Source organism: Carcharodon carcharias, chromosome 12 (genome assembly GCF_017639515.1).
Source record: "Carcharodon carcharias isolate sCarCar2 chromosome 12, sCarCar2.pri, whole genome shotgun sequence".
Taxonomy (NCBI): Eukaryota; Metazoa; Chordata; class Chondrichthyes; order Lamniformes; family Lamnidae; genus Carcharodon; species Carcharodon carcharias.
In genome coordinates, this window is record NC_054478.1 from 138,696,592 (window position 1) to 138,718,478 (window position 21,887).

At 54.5% G+C, this 21,887-nt stretch overlaps 1 protein-coding gene across 1 annotated transcript in view; it reads left to right on the forward strand.

Moving 5' to 3' along the window:
• Positions 1–21,887, forward strand: part of LOC121284732 (carboxypeptidase O-like) — a 187,955-nt gene that overhangs the window by 19,894 nt on the left and 146,174 nt on the right. Inside the window, exon 9 of the mRNA XM_041200284.1 lies at positions 1,772–1,974. Within this exon, the coding sequence (XP_041056218.1) occupies positions 1,772–1,974 (203 nt within the window). The remainder of the gene's footprint in view (positions 1–1,771; positions 1,975–21,887) is intronic.

Sequence of the window (21,887 nt, forward strand, 5' to 3'; positions counted from 1 at the left end):
GCAGGGGGTGGGGGGGCACGGACTGCGATCGGATGCGCAAACAGATTCGCGCGGGCAAAGGAAATCGCGATGGAGGGGGTGGGGGGGGGGGGCGGGTGGTGGTGCGTGAAAGTCGGGGGTGTTTTCCTGTCCTCCAGCCTGCCCAGTATATTCTTGGTGCATCCAATGTGGCAAAAAAATGTGCTGGAAAATTGATACACTGACTCCACCTAGTGGGGATGTGTTTAAGCACCAGTTACCCCTGCCAGGCCGTGAGGGCGGAATTTTCGAAGGCCGGCTGGGGCCAGGATCGGGTGGGCTCGGAATTTCGCCACGCCTCCCAGCGTGCCGCTTTGAGGTCAACAACGTGCACCCCCCCCACCCCCACCCCCGCCCCCGAACCCCGTGCCATTTTTGAGAAAGCGGTGTCGGGGGGGGGCGTGGGGAGGAGCGGCTAGGCTACCTGCTCGTGCGGCCAACTGGGGAGAGGGGTGGAGGGGTGGGGGGGTGGGGGGGGCCCAATGCTGTGGCCAAAACACGGCCAGGTGGCCTCCGGGCGCAAGGTGAGTTCGGTGGGGGTGGGGTGGGGGTTGTGCGGTTGGAGTCTGAGATACGTCCCACTGGGCACTCCCCTCACCTCCCCACCACCCCAGCTCCCTCCACAGTCGACGAGCCACGGATACCCTTCCACGGTCACAACTTGCCCACCGTGGCCTTTTAAAATCAAATGCTTTCGTTTTTGTTGTTGCAAAATGGCCTCTTTCCCCCACCCACCCCCCCATCTCTCTCTCTCTCTCTCTCACTCTCTCTCTCACTCTGCAGGCACGGCCACTCCAAAGCTTCGGACTTCGGGGGTTGCCGATCAGCCTTTCCTTGGGAGCCTCTCGTTGGTCCTCAGGCCTCGGGAGCGCGTTGGCCACCAGTTGGGCAGCAGGCACGCCCTCAGCCCAGAAGCGGGCGACTACCCTGGACAGGGCCGGGCCGGCATTTCATCCCGACGCCTGGGTACCCGACCCCCGGCCCCCAAACCCCCCAACAGGAAATCCCGCCCTGAGAGTCCCACTCGGAATACATTTTTGGGCAAGTTTCCTGTGGTCTTAATCCCGGGGCTGAAAAACTGAGCTGGCACAGCAGGTCCTCGATTCCGTAGCGAGAAGCCGTTAGGGTGCCAGAAGTGGAGTAGCTCAAGTTGGGGCAGTTCTCAGACTGGGAATAAGGAACGTTGCTCCAAGAAGCTTTGCCCTGAATTCAGTCTGGGCTTCTCGCTCTTAAAGGGTGGGGACGATTGAGGGGGTGGTGGGGGTGGGGGGTGGAATTTTGCACACCCGCAGTGGCTAATGACCCCGTCCTATACAAATACCACCTCCCTCCCCCACACTGTACCGCTCGGACACGCAGGAAAGCAAAGTGAAATATAAGCTGTGGCCCTGCATTTAAGAGTCATACAACAACAACCTGCATTCATAGAGCATCCTTAATGCAGTAAAACACCCCAAGATGCTTCACAGGAGTGATTCTCATATGTTATTTGATATTTAAGGAGGTATCAGAACAGGTGCCTAAAAACTTGTTGAAAAGGGGCAATTTTTAAGAAGCGTCCCCAAGGTGGAGAGAGAGCTGGAGAGGTTTCAGGAAGAAATTCCAGAGCTCTGGACCCAGCCAGCTGAAGGGTAATGGTTAGTGATGAAAATTACGTGTGCGCAAGTGGCCAGAATTGAAAGGAGCACAGGGACTGAGACATCTGCTGGCCACTGCTTCCCTTTGAAACCATGTATTTCATCTGTTGTTCCAGGTATTGGGGGTTCGAGAAACTGCTGTTTGAACACCTACTGCGGTTCAGCACCAGAGTCTGAACCAGAGACCATCGCCGTTGCTGGCTTTCTCCGTAAGCATCTGGGCAATGTTTTATGCTACCTGACCATTCACTCCTACGGTCAACTGATTCTTATGCTTTACGGGTACACAAATACAACAGCCAGCAACCACGAGGAAATGGTGAATGTCATCGCAAGCTGATTGGAACTAAAAGCTAATAATAATCATTATTATATGGGCAACCATGAAACTATCATCGATTGTCATAAAAACCCATCTGGTTCACTAATGCCCTCTAGGGAAGGAAATCTGCCATCCTTACTCTGTTTGGCCAACTGTGACTCCAGACCCACAGCAATGTGTGGGTTGAATCTTAACTGCCCTCTGAAATGGCTTAGCAAGCCACTCAGTTCAAGGGCAATTAGGGATGGGCAACAAATGCTGGCCTTGTCAGTGACGCCCACATCCCATGAAAGAGTAAAGAAAAATAAAACAGCAGGGGATGGGGGATGGAATCTAAAAACCTTTTACACTGAATCCAGTAGCTCTGTAGATATTGCATAAGCATGATTGAGACAGAGGGTCCTTATTTACAGTAAGGATATTCCAGAAACTGTCAACCCTAGTAAAAATAAGCATTAATCAGAGATTAACCTGTGTAATCTCTAACACAGGTTACAGATTGAGAGCTGATTTCATCACAAGGTGTAGATTGTGGGCTCCTCTATGTTGCATAATAAGTTAGAACATTCATTAAAAAAAGGACTCGCATTTATATCAAACCCTCCCTGACCTCCAGACATCTCAGAGTGCTTTACAGACAACTAAGCACTTTTGAAAATGTACTCACCACCGCAGGGAACAAGACAGCCATTCGGCGCACAGTAAGATCCCACTAACAGCAAAAACTAACAACCAGGTCACCTGTTTCAGTGATATGGGTTGAGGGATGAGTGCTAGCCAGGGCTCTTGGGAGGTCTGCCTTGCTCATCTTCAGAGAGTGCTGTGCCCTGAGAGGGCAGACGTTTAACATCTCATCTGAAAGGTGGCACCTCCAACAGTGCAGCAGTCCCACAGCACTGCACTGAGGTGTCAGCTTAGATTACGTGCTCAAGTCTCTGGAATGGGATTTGAACCCTCATGTACCGGACCGCACCTTGTGCTACTCAGTCTTGAGCTCTAGCCAGACTTTGCGACTGACTGTGGGTCACTTAAACAATCTGGTTCACTTCACACTGGGGCTGGGATTCAAGTGGGCTGCTCTCACTCAGAGCGCAGGCTCTAATTTTAATCCAAATTGGATCCTTTACAGTAGATAGTTCCATGGTCACTTTGCCATGGACGCAAATCATTTTGAATCCTCTCCCATGGGTGCTGGGTTTCTGGGATGGGTGCTCCAAAAAGAGTTAGACCAGGATTTCCAGAACTGTGGCTCACGACCTCCAGTGGGGTCGCGAGATGAGATTTTGGGACCGTGACTTCCAAGGTAGCCACAACACCTTTACATCCTTCTGTTTCTTTTTGTGGATGGGCGTGACTTCATCGACTGAACCCTGAGCCATGATTGTGGCTGTAGAAAAACTCCAGAGAATAGGTAGATGTTGTGTTTTTGGAGAAAAACTGTCTTTTCATCAACTCCCCTCGCCCAATCCGCTCAACAACTGGACACCACATACCCACTCCCATCATCAACTGAAGACCCCACACCCACACCCACTCAACAACTGAAACCCCCACACCCACCCCCACTCAACAACTGAAATCCCCACACCTACCCCCACTCAACAACTGACAACCCACACCCACCCCCACTCATCAGCTGAAAACCCCACACCCACTCCCATTATCAACTGAAACCCCCACACCCACTCCCACTCAACAACTGAAACCCCCACACCCACTCCCACTCAACAACTGAAACCCCCACACCCACTCCCATCATCAACTGAAACCCCCACACCCACCCCCACTCATCAACTGAAACCCCCACACCCACCCCCACTCAACAACTGAACACCCCCACACCCACCGCCACTCAACAACAGAATACACACACATCCAACCCCACTCAACAACTGAAACCCCCACATTCACCCCAGTCAACAACTGAAACCCCCACACCCACACCCAGTCAACAACTAGGGCCCCCAACATCCACCCCCACTGAACAGCTGAACACCTATCACACACCCCAGTTAACAACTGAAACCCCCACAACCACGGCTACTCATCAATTGAAACCACCACACCCACTCTCACTCATCAACTGAACACCCCCACATCCACCCCCAATTAACAACTGAAACACCCCAACCATGCCCACCCAATAACTGAAACCACCACACCCACCCCCCATAAACAACTGAAACCACCCACATCCACCCCCACTAAACAACTGATACCCCCCACATCCACCCCATTCAACAACTGAACACCCCACACCCGCCCCCACTCAACAACTGAAACCCTCATGCGCACACCCACTCAACAACTGAGGCCCCCCACATCCACCCCCACTGAACGGCTAAACACCTCACACCCACCCCCACTCAACAACTGAAACCCCCCACATCCACCCCCACTCAACAGCTGAACACCTCACACCCACCCCCACTCAACAACTGAAACCCTCACATCCACCCCCAGTCAACAATTGAAACCCCCACACCAACCCCCACTCAACAGGTGAATACCCCACACCCACTCCCACTCAACAACTGAAAACCTCACACCCACCCCCACTCAACAACTGAAACCTCGACCCCTACCCGCACTCAACAACTGAACACCTCACACCTGCCCACACTCAGTAACTGGACACTCCACACCCACCCCCACTCATCAGCTGAAAACCCCACACCCACCCCGACACAACAACTGAAACCCTCACACCCAGCCCCACTCATCAACTGAAACCCCCACACGTGCCCCCACTCATCAACTGAAACCCCCTCACCCGCCCCCACTCATCAACTGAAATCCCCACACCCACCCCCATTCAACAACTGAAATCCCCACACCCGCCCCCACTCTACAACTGGATACCCCACACCCAGACCCACTCATCAACTGAAACCCCTACACCCACCCCCACTCAACAACTGGACACGCCAAACCCGCCCCCACTCAACAACTGGACACCCCACACCCAGAACCAGGCATCAACAGAAACATCCACACCCGCCCCCACTTATCAACTGAAACCCCCACACTCGCCCCCACTCAACAACTGAAACCCCCACACCCGCCCCCACTCAACAACTGAAACCCCCACACTCGCCCCCACTCAACAACTGAAACCCCCACACCCGCCCACACTCAACAACTGAAACCCCCACACCCGCCCACACTCAACAACTGAAACCCCCACACCCGCCCACACTCAACAACTGAAACCCCCACACCCGCCCACACTCAACAACTGAAACCCCCACACCCGCCCACACTCAACAACTGAAACACCCACACCCGCCCACACTCAACAACTGAAACCCCCACACCCGCCCACACTCAACAACTGAAACCCCCACACTCGCCCCCACTCAACAACTGAAACCCCCACACCCGCACCCACTCAACAACTGAAACCCCCACACTCGCCCCCACTCAACAACTGAAACCCCCACACCCGCCCACACTCAACAACTGAAACCCCCACACTCGCCCCCACTCAACAACTGAACACCTCACACCCGCCCCCACTCAACAAATGAAACCCCCACACCCACCCACACTCAACAACTGAAACCCCCACACCCGCCCACACTCAACAACTGAAACCCCCACACTCGCCCCCACTCAACAACTGAACACCTAACACCCGCCCCCACTCAACAAATGAAACCCACACACCCGCCCCCAATCAACAAATGAAACCCCCACACCCGCCCACACTCAACAACTGACACCCCAGATCCACCCCCACTCAACAACTGACACCCCACAACCGCCCCCACTCAACAACTGACACCCCACACCCGCCCCCACTCAACAACTGAATACCCCACACCCACCCCCAATCAACAACTGAACACCCCACACCCGCCCCTAATCAAAAACTGAACACCCCACCCCCACCCCCACTCAACAACTGAACACGCCAAACCCGCCCCCACTCATCAACTGGACCCCGCACACCTGCCCCCACTCAACAACTGGACACGCCACATCCAGACCCACTCATCAACAGAAACACCCACACCCGCCCCCACTCGTATACTGAACACCCACACACTCGCCCCCACTCATCAAGTGAAACCCACACAAGCACCCCCACTCAACAACTGAAACCCTCACATACACCCCGAATCAACAACTGAAACCCCAGTCTCACCCCCACTCAACAACTGAAAACCCTCACAACCACCCCCACTCAACAACTGAAAACCCTCACATCCACCTCCAATCAACAACTGAAAACCCCACATCCACCCCCAGTCAACAAATGAAACCGCCAGTCCCACCCCCAGTCAACAACTGAAACCCCCAGACCCACCCCCACTCAACAACTGAAACTCTCCACACCCGCCCCGACTCAACAACTGAACACCCCACACCCACCCCCACTCAACAACTGAACACCCAACACCCGCCCCCACTCAACAACTGAAACCGCCACATCCACCCCCAATCAACAACAGAACACCATTACATCCACCCCCACTCAACAACTGAACACCCCACACCCACCCCCACTCAACAACTGAAAACCCCACACCCGCCCCAATCAACAACTGAACACTCCCACACCTGCCCCCAATCAACAACTGAACACCCACACCAGCCCTCAGTCAACAACTGAAAACCCCACACCCGCCCCCAATCAACAACTGAACAACCCCACACCCACGCCCACTCAACAAATGAAACCCTCACATCCACCCCCAGTCAACAACTGAAACCACCACATCCATCCCCACTCAACAACTGAAACCCCCCCATCCATCCAGACTCAACAACTGAAACCCCCACATCCACCCTCAGTCAACAGCTGAAACCGCCACATCCACCCCCACTCAACAACTGAAACCCCCACATCCATCCCTACTCAACAACTGAAACCACCACATCCATCCACACTCAACAACTGAAACCGCCACATCCACAGTCAGTCAACAACTGTAACCCCCACATTCAACCCCAATCAACAACTGAACACCCCCAGACCCACCCCCACTAAACAACTGAAACCCCCCACATCCTCCCCCACTAAACAACAGAAACCCCCCACATCCATGCCCACTCATCTATTGAAACCCCCACACCCACACAAACACCCACTCATCAACTGAAACGCCCACACCTAGCCCCGGACAACAATAGGACGCCCCACACCCTCCCCCATTCAGCAACTGGACACCCCACACCCACCCCACTCATTAACTGAAACCCCCACACCCAACCCCACTCATTAACTGAAAACCCCACACCCACCCCCATTCAACAACTGAACACCTCCATACCCACGCCCACTCAACAACTGAAACCCCCACATCCACCCCCACTCAACAACTGAAACCCCCAAATCCATCCCCACTCAACAACAGAAACCGCCACAACCATCCCCAGTCAACAACTGAACAACCCCACATTCAACCCCAGTCAACAACGGAAAACCCCAGACCCACCCGCAGACAACAACTGAAACCCCCCACATCCCCCCAGTCAACAACTGAACACCCCCAGACCCAACCCCCAACAACTGAAACCCCCCACATGCTCCCCCACTCAACAACTGAACACCCCACACCCGCCTTTAATCAACAACTGAACACTCCCACACCCACCCCCAATCAACAACTGAACACCCCTACATCCACCCCCACTCAACAACTGAACACCCCACACCCGCCCCCAATCAACAACTGAACACCCCCGCGTCCGCCCCCACTCAACAACTGAACACCCCTATACCCGTCCTTAATCAACAACTGAACACCCCACACATGCCCCCAATCAACAACTGAACACCCCCACACCCACGCCCATTCAACAACTGAAACCCCCACATCCATCCCCACTCAACAACTGAAACCCCCACATCCATCCCCAATCAACAACTGAAACCGCTACATCCACCCCCACTCAACAATTGAAACCCCCACATTCAACCCCAGTCAACAACTGAAAACTCCTGACCCACCCCCAGACAACAGCTGAAACACGCTACATCCCCCCAGATAACAACTGAACAACCCAGGACCCACCCCCACTAAACAACTGAAACCCTCCACATCCGCCCCCACTCAACAACTAAACACCCCACACCCACCCATAATCAACAACTGAATACTCCCACACCCGCCCCCAATCAACAAATGAACACCCCCACACCCTCCCCCAAACAACAACTGAAACCCTCACATCCACCCCCAGTCAACAACTGAAACCGCCACATCCACCCTCAGTCAACAACTGAAATCCCCACATCCATCCACACTCAACAACTGAAACCGCCACATCCACCCTTAGTCAACAACTGAAACCCCCACATCCACCCCCACTCAACAACTGAACACCCCTACATCCGCCCCCACTCAACAACTGAACACCCCACACCCGCCCCCAATCAACAACTGAACACCCCTACATCCATCCCCACTCAACAACTGAACACCCCACACCCGCCCCCACTCAACAACTGAACACCCCCACACCCACGCCCACTCAACAACTGAAACCCTCACATCCACCCCCAGTCAACAGCTGAAACCCCCACATCCACACTCAGTCAACAACTGAAACCCCCACATTCAACCCCAGTCAACAACTGAACACCCCCACACCCACCCCCGCTAAACAACTGAAACCCCCAACATCCTCCCCTACTAAACAACTGAAACCCCCCACATCCATGCCCACTCATCTACTGAAACGCCCACACCTAGCCCCGGACAACAATTGGACACCCCACACCCACCTCCACTCAACAACTGGACACCCCACACCCACCCCACTCATCAACTGAAACCCCCACACACATCCCACTCATTAACTGAAAACCCCACACCCACGCCAACTCAGCAACTGAACACCTCCATACCCAAGCCCACTCAACAACTGAAACCCCCACATCCACCCCCACTCAACAACTGAAACCCCCAAATCCATCCCCACTCAACAACTGAAACCGCCACATCCACCCCCAGTCAACAACTGAACACCCCCACATTCAACCCCAGTCAACAACGGAAAACCCCAGACCCACCCCCAGACAACAACTGAAACCCCCCACATCCCCCCAGTCAACAACTGAAACACCCCAGACGCAACCCCCGTCAACAACTGAAACCCCACACATCGTCCCCCACTCAACAACTGACACCCCACAACCGCCCCCACTCAACAACTGACACCCCACACCCGCCCCTAATCAAAAACTGAACACCCCACCCCCACCCCCACTCAACAACTGAACACGCCAAACCCGCCCCCACTCATCAACTGGACCCCGCACACCTGCCCCCACTCAACAACTGGACACGCCACATCCAGACCCACTCATCAACAGAAACACCCACACCCGCCCCCACTCGTATACTGAACACCCACACACTCGCCCCCACTCATCAAGTGAAACCCACACAAGCACCCCCACTCAACAACTGAAACCCTCACATACACCCCGAATCAACAACTGAAACCCCCAGTCTCACCCCCACTCAACAACTGAAAACCCTCACAACCACCCCCACTCAACAACTGAAAACCCTCACATCCACCTCCAATCAACAACTGAAAACCCCACATCCACCCCCAGTCAACAAATGAAACCGCCAGTCCCACCCCCAGTCAACAACTGAAACCCCCAGACCCACCCCCACTCAACAACTGAAACTCCCCACACCCGCCCTGACTCAACAACTGAACACCCCACACCCACCCCCACTCAAAAACTGAACACCCAACACCCGCCCCCACTCAACAACTGAAACCGCCACATCCACCCCCAATCAACAACAGAACACCACTACATCCACCCCCACTCAACAACTGAACACCCCACACCCACCCCCACTCAACAACTGAAAACCCCACACCCGCCCCAATCAACAACTGAACAACCCCACACCCACGCCCACTCAACAAATGAAACCCTCACATCCACCCCCAGTCAACAACTGAAACCACCACATCCATCCCCACTCAACAACTGAAACCCCCACATCCATCCAGACTCAACAACTGAAACCCCCACATCCACCCTCAGTCAACAGCTGAAACCGCCACATCCACAGTCAGTCAACAACTGTAACCCCCACATTCAACCCCAATCAACAACTGAACACCCCCAGACCCACCCCCACTAAACAACTGAAACCCCCCACATCCTCCCCCACTAAACAACTGAAACCCCCCACATCCATGCCCACTCATCTATTGAAACCCCCACACCCACACAAACACCCACTCATCAACTGAAACGCCCACACCTAGCCCCGGACAACAATAGGACGCCCCACACCCTCCCCCATTCAGCAACTGGACAACCCACACCCACCCCACTCATTAACTGAAACCCCCACACCCAACCCCACTCATTAACTGAAAACCCCACACCCACCCCCATTCAACAACTGAACACCTCCATACCCACGCCCACTCAACAACTGAAACCCCCACATCCACCCCCATTCAACAACTGAAACCCCCAAATCCATCCCCACTCAACAACAGAAAGCGCCACAACCATCCCCAGTCAACAACTGAACAACCCCACATTCAACCCCAGTCAACAACGGAAAACCCCAGACCCACCCCCAGACAACAACTGAAACCCCCCACATCCCCCCAGTCAACAACTGAACACCCCCAGACCCAACCCCCAACAACTGAAACCCCCCACATGCTCCCCACTCAACAACTGAACACCCCACACCCGCCTTTAATCAACAACTGAACACTCCCACACCCACCCCCAATCAACAACTGAACACCCCTACATCCACCCCCACTCAACAACTGAACACCCCATACCCGTCCTTAATCAACAACTGAACACCCCTACATCCACCCCCAATCAACAACTGAACACCCCACACCCGCCCCCAATCAACAACTGAACACCCCCGCGTCCGCCCCCACTCAACAACTGAACACCCCATACCCGTCCTTAATCAACAACTGAACACCCCACACATGCCCCCAATCAACAACTGAACACCCCCACACCCACGCCCATTCAACAACTGAAACCCCCACATCCATCCCCACTCAACAACTGAAACCCCCACATCCATCCCCAATCAACAACTGAAACCGCTACATCCACCCCCACTCAACAATTGAAACCCCCACATTCAACCCCAGTCAACAACTGAAAACCCCAGACCCACCCCCAGACAACAGCTGAAACACGCTACATCCCCCCAGATAACAACTGAAAAACCCAGGACCCACCCCCACTAAACAACTGAAACCCTCCACATCCGCCCCCACTCAACAACTAAACACCCCACACCCACCCATAATCAACAACTGAATACTCCCACACCCGCCCCCAATCAACAAATGAACACCCCCACACCCTCCCCCAAACAACAACTGAAACCCTCACATCCACCCCCAGTCAACAACTGAAACCGCCACATCCACCCTCAGTCAACAACTGAAATCCCCACATCCATCCACACTCAACAACTGAAACCGCCACATCCACCCTTAGTCAACAACTGAAACCCCCACATCCACCCCCACTCAACAACTGAACACCCCTACATCCGCCCCCACTCAACAACTGAACACCCCACACCCGCCCCCAATCAACAACTGAACACCCCTACATCCATCCCCACTCAACAACTGAACACCCCACACCCGCCCCCACTCAACAACTGAACACCCCCACACCCACGCCCTCTCAACAACTGAAACCCTCACATCCACCCCCAGTCAACAGCTGAAACCCCCACATCCACACTCAGTCAACAACTGAAACCCCCACATTCAACCCCAGTCAACAACTGAACACCCCCACACCCACCCCCGCTAAACAACTGAAACCCCCCACATCCTCCCCTACTAAACAACTGAAACCCCCCACATCCATGCCCACTCATCTACTGAAACGCCCACACCTAGCCCCGGACAACAATTGGACACCCCACACCCACCTCCACTCAACAACTGGACACCCCACACCCACCCCACTCATCAACTGAAACCCCCACACACATCCCACTCATTAACTGAAAACCCCACACCCACGCCAACTCAACAACTGAACACCTCCATACCCAAGCCCACTCAACAACTGAAACCCCCACATCCACCCCCACTCAACAACTGAAACCCCCAAATCCATCCCCACTCAACAACTGAAACCGCCACATCCACCCCCAGTCAACAACTGAACACCCCCACATTCAACCCCAGTCAACAACGGAAAACCCCAGACCCACCCCCAGACAACAACTGAAACCCCCCACATCCCCCCAGTCAACAACTGAACACCCCCAGACGCACCCCCCGTCAACAACTGAAACCCCACACATCGTCCCCCACTCAACAACTGAACACCCCACACCCGCCCCTAATCAACAACTGAACACTCCCACACCCGCCCCCAATCAACAATTGAACACCCCTACATCCACCCCCACTCAACAACTGAACACCCCACACCCGCCCCCACTCAACAACTGAACACTCCACACCCGCCCCCAATCAACAACTGAACACCCCCACGTCCGCCCCCACTCAACAACTGAACACCCCATACCCGTCCTTAATCAACAACTGAACACCCCACACATTCCCCCAATCAACAACTGAACACCCCCACACCCACGCCCATTCAGCAACTGAAACCCCCACATCCATCCCCACTCAGCAACTGAAACCCCCACATCCATCCCCACTCAGCAACTGAAACCCCCACATCCATCCCCACTCAGCAACTGAAACCCCCACATCCATCCCCACTCAGCAACTGAAACCCCCACATCCATCCCCACTCAGCAACTGAAACCCCCACATCCATCCCCACTCAGCAACTGAAACCCCCACATCCATCCCCACTCAGCAACTGAAACCCCCACATCCATCCCCACTCAGCAACTGAAACCGTTACATCCACCCCCACTCAACAATTGAAACCCCCACATTCAACCCCAGTCAACAACTGAAAACCACAGACCCACCCCCAGACAACAGCTGAAACACGCTACATCCCCCCAGACAACAACTGAACACCCCCAGACGCACCCCCACTAAACAATTGAAACTCTCCACATCCTCCCCCACTCAACAACTAAACACCCCACACCCGCCCCTAATCAACAACTGAACACTCCCACACCCACCCCCAATCAACAACTGAACACCCCTACATCCACCCCCACTCAACAACTGAACACCCCACACCCGCCCCCAATCAACAACTGAACATCCCCACAACCACACCCGGTCAACAACTGAACACCCCACACCCACCCCCACTCAACAACTGAACAACTCCATACCCACGCCCACTCAACAACTGAAACCCCCACATCCACCCCCACTCAACAACTGAAACCCACAAATCCATCCACACTCAACATCTGAAACGGCCACATCCACCCCCAGTCAACAAGTGAAACCCCCACATTCAACCCCAGTCAACAACGGAAAACCCCAGACTCACCCCCAGACAACAACTGAAACCCCCCACATCCCCCCAGACAACAACTGAACACCACACACCCGCCCCCAATGAACAACTGAACACTCTACACCCGCCCCCACTCAACAACTGAACACTCCCTCCCGCCCCCACTCAACAACTGAACACGCCACTCCCGCCCCCAATCAACTACTGAACACCCCCACGTCCGGCCCACTCAACAACTGAACACCCCATACCCGTCCTTAATCAACAACTGAACACCCCCACACCCACGCCCACTCAACAACTGAACACCCCACACCCGCCCCCAATCAACAACTGAACACCCCTACATCCACCCCCACTCAACAACTCAACACTCCACACCCGCCCCCACTCAACAACTGAACACCCCACACCCGCCCCCAATCAACTACTGAACACCCCCACGTCCGCCCCCACTCAACAACTGAACACCCCATACCCGTCCCTAATCAAAAACTGAACACACCCACACCCATGCCCACTCAACAACTGAACACCCTACACCCGCCCCCAATCAACAACTGAACACCCCCACATCCACCCCCACTCAACAACTGAAACCCCCAAACCCACCCCCACTCAACAACTGAAACCCTCACATCCACCCCCACTCAACAACTGAAACCCCCACACCCACCCCCACTCAACAACTGAACACGCCTAACCCGCCCCCACTCATCAACTGGACCCCGCACACCTGCCCCCACTCAACAACTGGACACGCCACATCCAGACCCTCTCATCAACAGAAACACCCACACCCGCCCCCACTCGTATACTGAACACCCACACACTCGCCCCCACTCATCAAGTGAAACCCTCACAACCACCCCCACTCAACAACTGAAACCCTCACATACACCCCGAATCAACAACTGAAACCCCCAGTCTCACCCCCACTCAACAACTGAAAACCCTCACAACCACCCCCACTCAACAACTGAAAACCCTCACATCCGCCTCCAATCAACAACTGAAAACCCCACATCCACCCCCAGTCAACAAATGAAACCGCCAGTCCCACCCCCAGTCAACAACTGAAACCCCCAGACCCACCCCCACTCAACAACTGAAACTCCCCACATCCACACCCACTAAACAACTGAACATCTCACACCCGCCCCACTCAACAACTGAACACCCCACACCCGCCCCCACTCAACAACTGAACACCCCACACCAACCCCACTCAACAACTGAACACCCCACAGCCACCCCAATCAACAACTGAACACTCCCACACTTGCCCCCAATCAACAACTGAACATCCCCACAACCACACCCAGTCAACAACTGAACACCCACACCCGCCCCCACTCAACAACTGAACACCCCACACCCGCCCCCAATCGACAACTGAACACCCCCACACCCACGCCCACTCAACAACTGAAACCCCCACATCCATCCAGACTCAACAACTGAAACCCCCACATCCACCCTCAGCCAACAGCTGAAACCGCCACATCCAGCCCCACTCAACAACTGAAACCCTCACATCCACCCCCACTCAACAACTGAAACCACCACATCCATCCACACTCAACAACTGAAACCGCCACATCCACAGTCAGTCAACAACTGTAACCCCCACATTCAACCCCAGTCAACAACTGAATACCCCCAGACCTACCCCCAATAAACAACTGAAACCCCCCACATCCTCCCCCACTAAACAACTGAAACCCCCCACATCCATGCCCACTCATCTATTGAAACCCCCACACCCACACCCACACCCACTCATCAACTGAAACGCCCACACCTAGCCCCGGACAACAATTGGACGCCCCACACCCACCCCCATTCAGCAACTGGTCACCCCACACCCACCCCACTCATCAACTGAAACCCCCACACCCAACCCCACTCATTAACTGAAAACCCCACACCCACCCCCACTCAACAACTGAAACCCCCAAATCCATCCCCACTCAACAACTGAAACCGTCACATCCACCCCCAGTCAACAACTGAACACCCCCACATTCAACCCCAGTCAACAACAGAAAACCCCAGACCCACCCCCAGTCAACAACTGAACACCCCCAGACCCACCCCCCGTCAACAACTGAAACCCCACACATCGTCCCCCACTCAACAACTGAACACCCCACACCCGCCCCTAATCAACAACTGAACACTCCCACACCCGCGCCCAATCAACAACTGAATAACCCCTACAACCACCCCCACTCAACAACTGAACGGCCCACACCCGCCCCCACTCAACAACTGAACACCCCACACCCGCCCCCAATCAACAACTGAACACCCCCACACCCACGCCCATTCAACAACTGAAACCCCCACATCCATCCCCACTCAACAACTGAAACCCCCACATCCATCCCCACTCAACAACTGAAACAGCTACATCCACCCCCACTCAACAATTGAAACCCCCACATTCAACCCCAGTCAATAACTGAAAACCCCAGACCCACCCCCAGACAACAGCTGAAACACGCTACATCGCCCCAGACAACAACTGAACACCCCCAGACGCACCCCCACTAAACAACTGTTCCCTCCACATCCTCCCCCACTCAACAACTAAACACCCCACACCCGCCCCTAATCAACAACTGAATACTCCCACACCCACCCCCAATCAACAACTGAACACCCCCACACCCTCCCCCACTCAACAACTGAAACCCTCACATCCACCCCCAGTCAACAACTGAAACCCCCACATCCATCCCCACTCAACAACTGAAACCCCCACATCCATCCCCACTCAATAACTGAAACCGCCACATCCACCCTCAGTCAACAACTGAAATCCCCACATCCATCCACACTCAACAACTGAACACCTCCACTCCCGCCCCCAATCAACAACTGAACACCCCTACATCCGCCCCCACTCAACAACTAAACACCCCACACCCGCCCCTAATCAACAACTGAACACTCCCACACCCGCCCCCGATTAACAACTGAACACCCCTACATCTACCCCCATTCAACAACTGAACACCCCACACCCGCCCCCACTCAACAACTGAACACCCCACACCGGCCCCCAATCAACAACTGAACATCCCCACAACCACACCCAGTCAACAACTGAACACCCACACCCGCGCCCACTCAACAACTGAACAGCCCACACCCACCCCCACTCAACAACTGAACACCTCCATACCCACGCCCACTCAACAACTGAAACCCCCACATCCACCCCCACTCAACAACTGAAACCCCCACATTCAACCCCAGTCAACAACTGAAAACCCCAGACCCACCCCCAGACAACAACTGAAACCCCCCACATACCCCCAGACAACAACTGAACACCCCCAGACACACCCCCACTAAACAACTGAAACTCTCCACATCCTCCCCCACTCAACAACTGAAACCCCCCACATCCACGCCCACTCATCTATTGAAACCCCCACATCCACAACCACACCCACTCATCAACTGAAACGCCCACACCTAGCCCCGGACAACAATTGGACGCCCCACACCCACCACCATTCAGCAACTGGTCACCCCACACCCACCCCACTCATCAACTGAAACCCCCACACCCAACCCCACTCATTAACTGAAAACCCCACACCCAACCCCACTCAACAACTGAAACCCCCAAATCCATCCCCACTCAACAACTGAAACCGCCACATCCACCCCCAGTCAACAACTGATCACCCCCACATTCAACCCCAGTCAACAACTGATCACCCCCACATTCAACCCCAGTCAACAACGGAAAACCCCACACCCACCCCCAGACAACAACTGAAACCCCCCACATCCCCCAGTCAACAACTGAACACACCCAGACCCACCTCCCGTCAACAACTGAAACCCCACACATCGTCCCCCACTCAACAACTGAACACCCCACACCCGCCCCTAATCAACAACTGAACACTCCCACACCCGAACCAATCAACAACTGAACACCCCTACATCAACCCCCACTCAACAACTGAACACCCCACACCCGCCCCCAATCAACAACTGAACACCCCACACCCGCCCCCAATCAACAACTGAACACCCCCACGTCCGCCCCCACTCAATAACTGAACACCCCATACCCGTCCTTAATCAACAACTGAACACCCCACACATGCCCCCAATCAACAACTGAACACCCCCACACCCACGCCCATTCAACAACTGAAACCCCCACATCCATCCCCACTCAACAACTGAAACCCCCACATCCATCCCCACTCATCAACTGAAACCGTTACATCCACCCCCACTCAACAATTGAAACCCCCACATTCAACCCCAGTCAACAACTGAAAACCCCAGACCCACCCCCAGACAACAACTGAAACCCCCCACATACCCCCAGACAACAACTGAACACCCCCAGACACACCCCCACTAAACAACTGAAACTCTCCACATCCTCCCCCACTCAACAACTGAAACCCCCCACATCCACGCCCACTCATCTATTGAAACCCCCACATCCACAACCACACCCACTCATCAACTGAAACGCCCACACCTAGCCCCGGACAACAATTGGACGCCCCACACCCACCACCATTCAGCAACTGGTCACCCCACACCCACCCCCACTCATCAACTGAAACCCCCACACCCAACCCCACTCATTAACTGAAAACCCCACACCCAACCCCACTCAACAACTGAAACCCCCAAATCCATCCCCACTCAACAACTGAAACCGCCACATCCACCCCCAGTCAACAACTGATCACCCCCACATTCAACCCCAGTCAACAACTGATCACCCCCACATTCAACCCCAGTCAACAACGGAAAACCCCACACCCACCCCCAGACAACAACTGAAACCCCCCACATCCCCCCAGTCAACAACTGAACACACCCAGACCCACCTCCCGTCAACAACTGAAACCCCACACATCGTCCCCCACTCAACAACTGAACACCCCACACCCGCCCCTAATCAACAACTGAACACTCCCACACCCGAACCAATCAACAACTGAACACCCCTACATCAACCCCCACTCAACAACTGAACACCCCACACCCGCCCCCAATCAACAACTGAACACCCCACACCCGCCCCCAATCAACAACTGAACACCCCCACGTCCGCCCCCACTCAATAACTGAACACCCCATACCCGTCCTTAATCAACAACTGAACACCCCACACATGCCCCCAATCAACAACTGAACACCCCCACACCCACGCCCATTCAACAACTGAAACCCCCACATCCATCCCCACTCAACAACTGAAACCCCCACATCCATCCCCACTCATCAACTGAAACCGTTACATCCACCCCCACTCAACAATTGAAACCCCCACATTCAACCCCAGTCAACAACTGAAAACCCCAGACCCACCCCCAGACAACAACTGAAACCCCCCACATCCCCCCAGACAACAACTGAACACCCCCAGACGCACCCCCACTAAACAATTGAAACTCTCCACATCCTCCCCCACTCAACAACTAAACACCCCACACCCGCCCCAAATCAACAACTGAACACTCCCACACCCACCCCCAATCAACAACTGAACACCCCTACATCCACCCCCACTCAACAACTGAACACCCCACACCCCCCCCCAATCAACAACTGAACATCCCCACAACCACACCCGGTCAACAATTGAACACCCCACACCGACTCCCACTCAACAACTGAACACCTCCATACCCACGCCCACTCAACAACTGAAACCCCCACATCCACCCCCACTCAACAACTGAAACCCACAAATCCATCCACACTCAACATCTGAAACGGCCACATCCACCCCCAGTCAACAAGTGAAACCCCCAAATTCAACCCCAGTCAACAACTGAAAACACCAGACTCACCCCCAGACAACAACTGAAACCCCCCACATCCCCCCAGACAACAACTGAACACCCCCAGACCCAACCCCCGTCAACAACTGAAAACCCCACATCCTCCCCCACTCAACAACTGAAACCCCCAAATCCATCCCCACTCAACAACAGAAACCGCCAAAACCATCCCCAGTCAACAACTGAACACCCCCACATTCAACCCCAGTCAACAACGGAAAACCCCAGACCCACCCCCAGACAACAACTGAACACCCCTACATCCACCCCCACTCAACAACTGAACACCCCACACCCGCCCCCAATCAACAACTGAACACCCCCGCGTCCGCCCCCACTCAACAACTGAACACCCCATACCCGTCCTTAATCAACAACTGAACACCCCACACATGCCCCCAATCAACAACTGAACACCCCCACACCCACGCCCATTCAACAACTGAAACCCCCACATCCATCCCCACTCAACAACTGAAACCCCCACATCCATCCCCACTCAACAACTGAAACCGCTACATCCACCCCCACTCAACAATTGAAACCCCCACATTCAACCCCAGTCAACAATTGTAAACCCCAGACCCACCCCCAGACAACAGCTGAAACACGCTACATCCCCCCAGATAACAACTGAACAACCCAGGACCCACCCCCACTAAACAACTGAAACCCTCCACATCCGCCCACACTCAACAACTAAACACCCCACACCCACCCATAATCAACAAATGAACACCCCCACACCCTCCCCCAAACAACAACTGAAACCCTCACATCCACCCCCAGTCAACAACTGAAACCGCCACATCCACCCTCAGTCAACAACTGAAATCCCCACATCCATCCACACTCAACAACTGAAACCGCCACATCCACCCTTAGTCAACAACTGAAACCCCCACATCCACCCCCACTCAACAACTGAACACCCCTACATCCGCCCCCACTCAACAACTGAACACCCCACACCCGCCCCCAATCAACAACTGAACCCCTACATCCATCCCCACTCAACAACTGAACACCCCACACCCGCCCGCACTCAACAACTGAACACCCCCACACCCACGCCCACTCAACAACTGAAACCCTCACATCCACCCCCAGTCAACAGCTGAAACCCCCACATCCACACTCAGTCAACAACTGAAACCCCCACATTCAACCCCAGTCAACAACTGAACACCCCCACACCCACCCCCGCTAAACAACTGAAACCCCCAACATCCTCCCCTACTAAACAACTGAAACCCCCCACATCCATGCCCACTCATCTACTGAAACGCCCACACCTAGCCCTGGACAACAATTGGACACCCCACACCCACCTCCACTCAACAACTGGACACCCCACACCCACCCCACTCATCAACTGAAACCCCCACACACATCCCACTCATTAACTGAAAACCCCACACCCACGCCAACTCAACAACTGAACACCTCCATACCCAAGCCCACTCAACAACTGAAACCCCCACATCCACCCCCACTCAACAACTGAAACCCCCAAATCCATCCCCACTCAACAACTGAAACCGCCACATCCACCCCCAGTCAACAGCTGAACACCCCCACATTCAACCCCAGTCAATAACGGAAAACCCCAGACCCACCCCCAGACAACAACTGAAACCCCCCACATCCCCCCAGTCAACAACTGAACACCCCCAGACGCACCCCCCGTCAACAACTGAAACCCCACACATCGTCCCCCACTCAACAACTGAACACCCCACACCCGCCCCTAATCAACAACTGAACACTCCACACCCGCCCCCAATCAACAACTGAACACCCCCACGTCCGCCCCCACTCAACAACTGAACACCTCATACCCGTCCTTAATCAACAACTGAACACCCCACACATTCCCCCAATCAACAACTGAACACCCCCACACCCACGCCCATTCAACAACTGAAACCCCCACATCCATCCCCACTCAGCAACTGAAACCCCCACATCCATCCCCACTCATCAACTGAAACCGTTACATCCACCCCCACTCAACAATTGAAACCCCCACATTCAACCCCAGTCAACAACTGAAAACCACAGACCCACCCCCAGACAACAGCTGAAACACGCTACATCCCCCCAGACAACAACTGAACAACCCCAGACGCACCCCCACTAAACAATTGAAACTCTCCACAACCTCCCCCACTCAACAACTAAACACCCCACACCCGCCCCTAATCAACAACTGAACATTCCCACACCCGACCCCAATCAACAACTGAACACCCCTACATCCACCCCCACTCAACAACTGAACACCCCACACCCGCCCCCAATCAACAACTGAACATCCCCACAACCACACCCGGTCAACAACTGAACACCCCAAACCCACCCCCACTCAACAACTGAACAACTCCATACCCACGCCCACTCAACAACTGAAACCCCCACATCCACCCCCACTCAACAACTGAAACCCACAAATCCATCCACACTCAACATCTGAAACGGCCACATCCACCCCCAGTCAACAAGTGAAACCCCCACATTCAACCCCAGTCAACAACTGAAAACCCCAGACCCACCCCCAGACAACAACTGAAACCCCCCACATCCCCCCAGACAACAACTGAACACCCCCAGACCCAACCCCCGTCAACAACTGAAACCCCCCACATCCTCCCCCA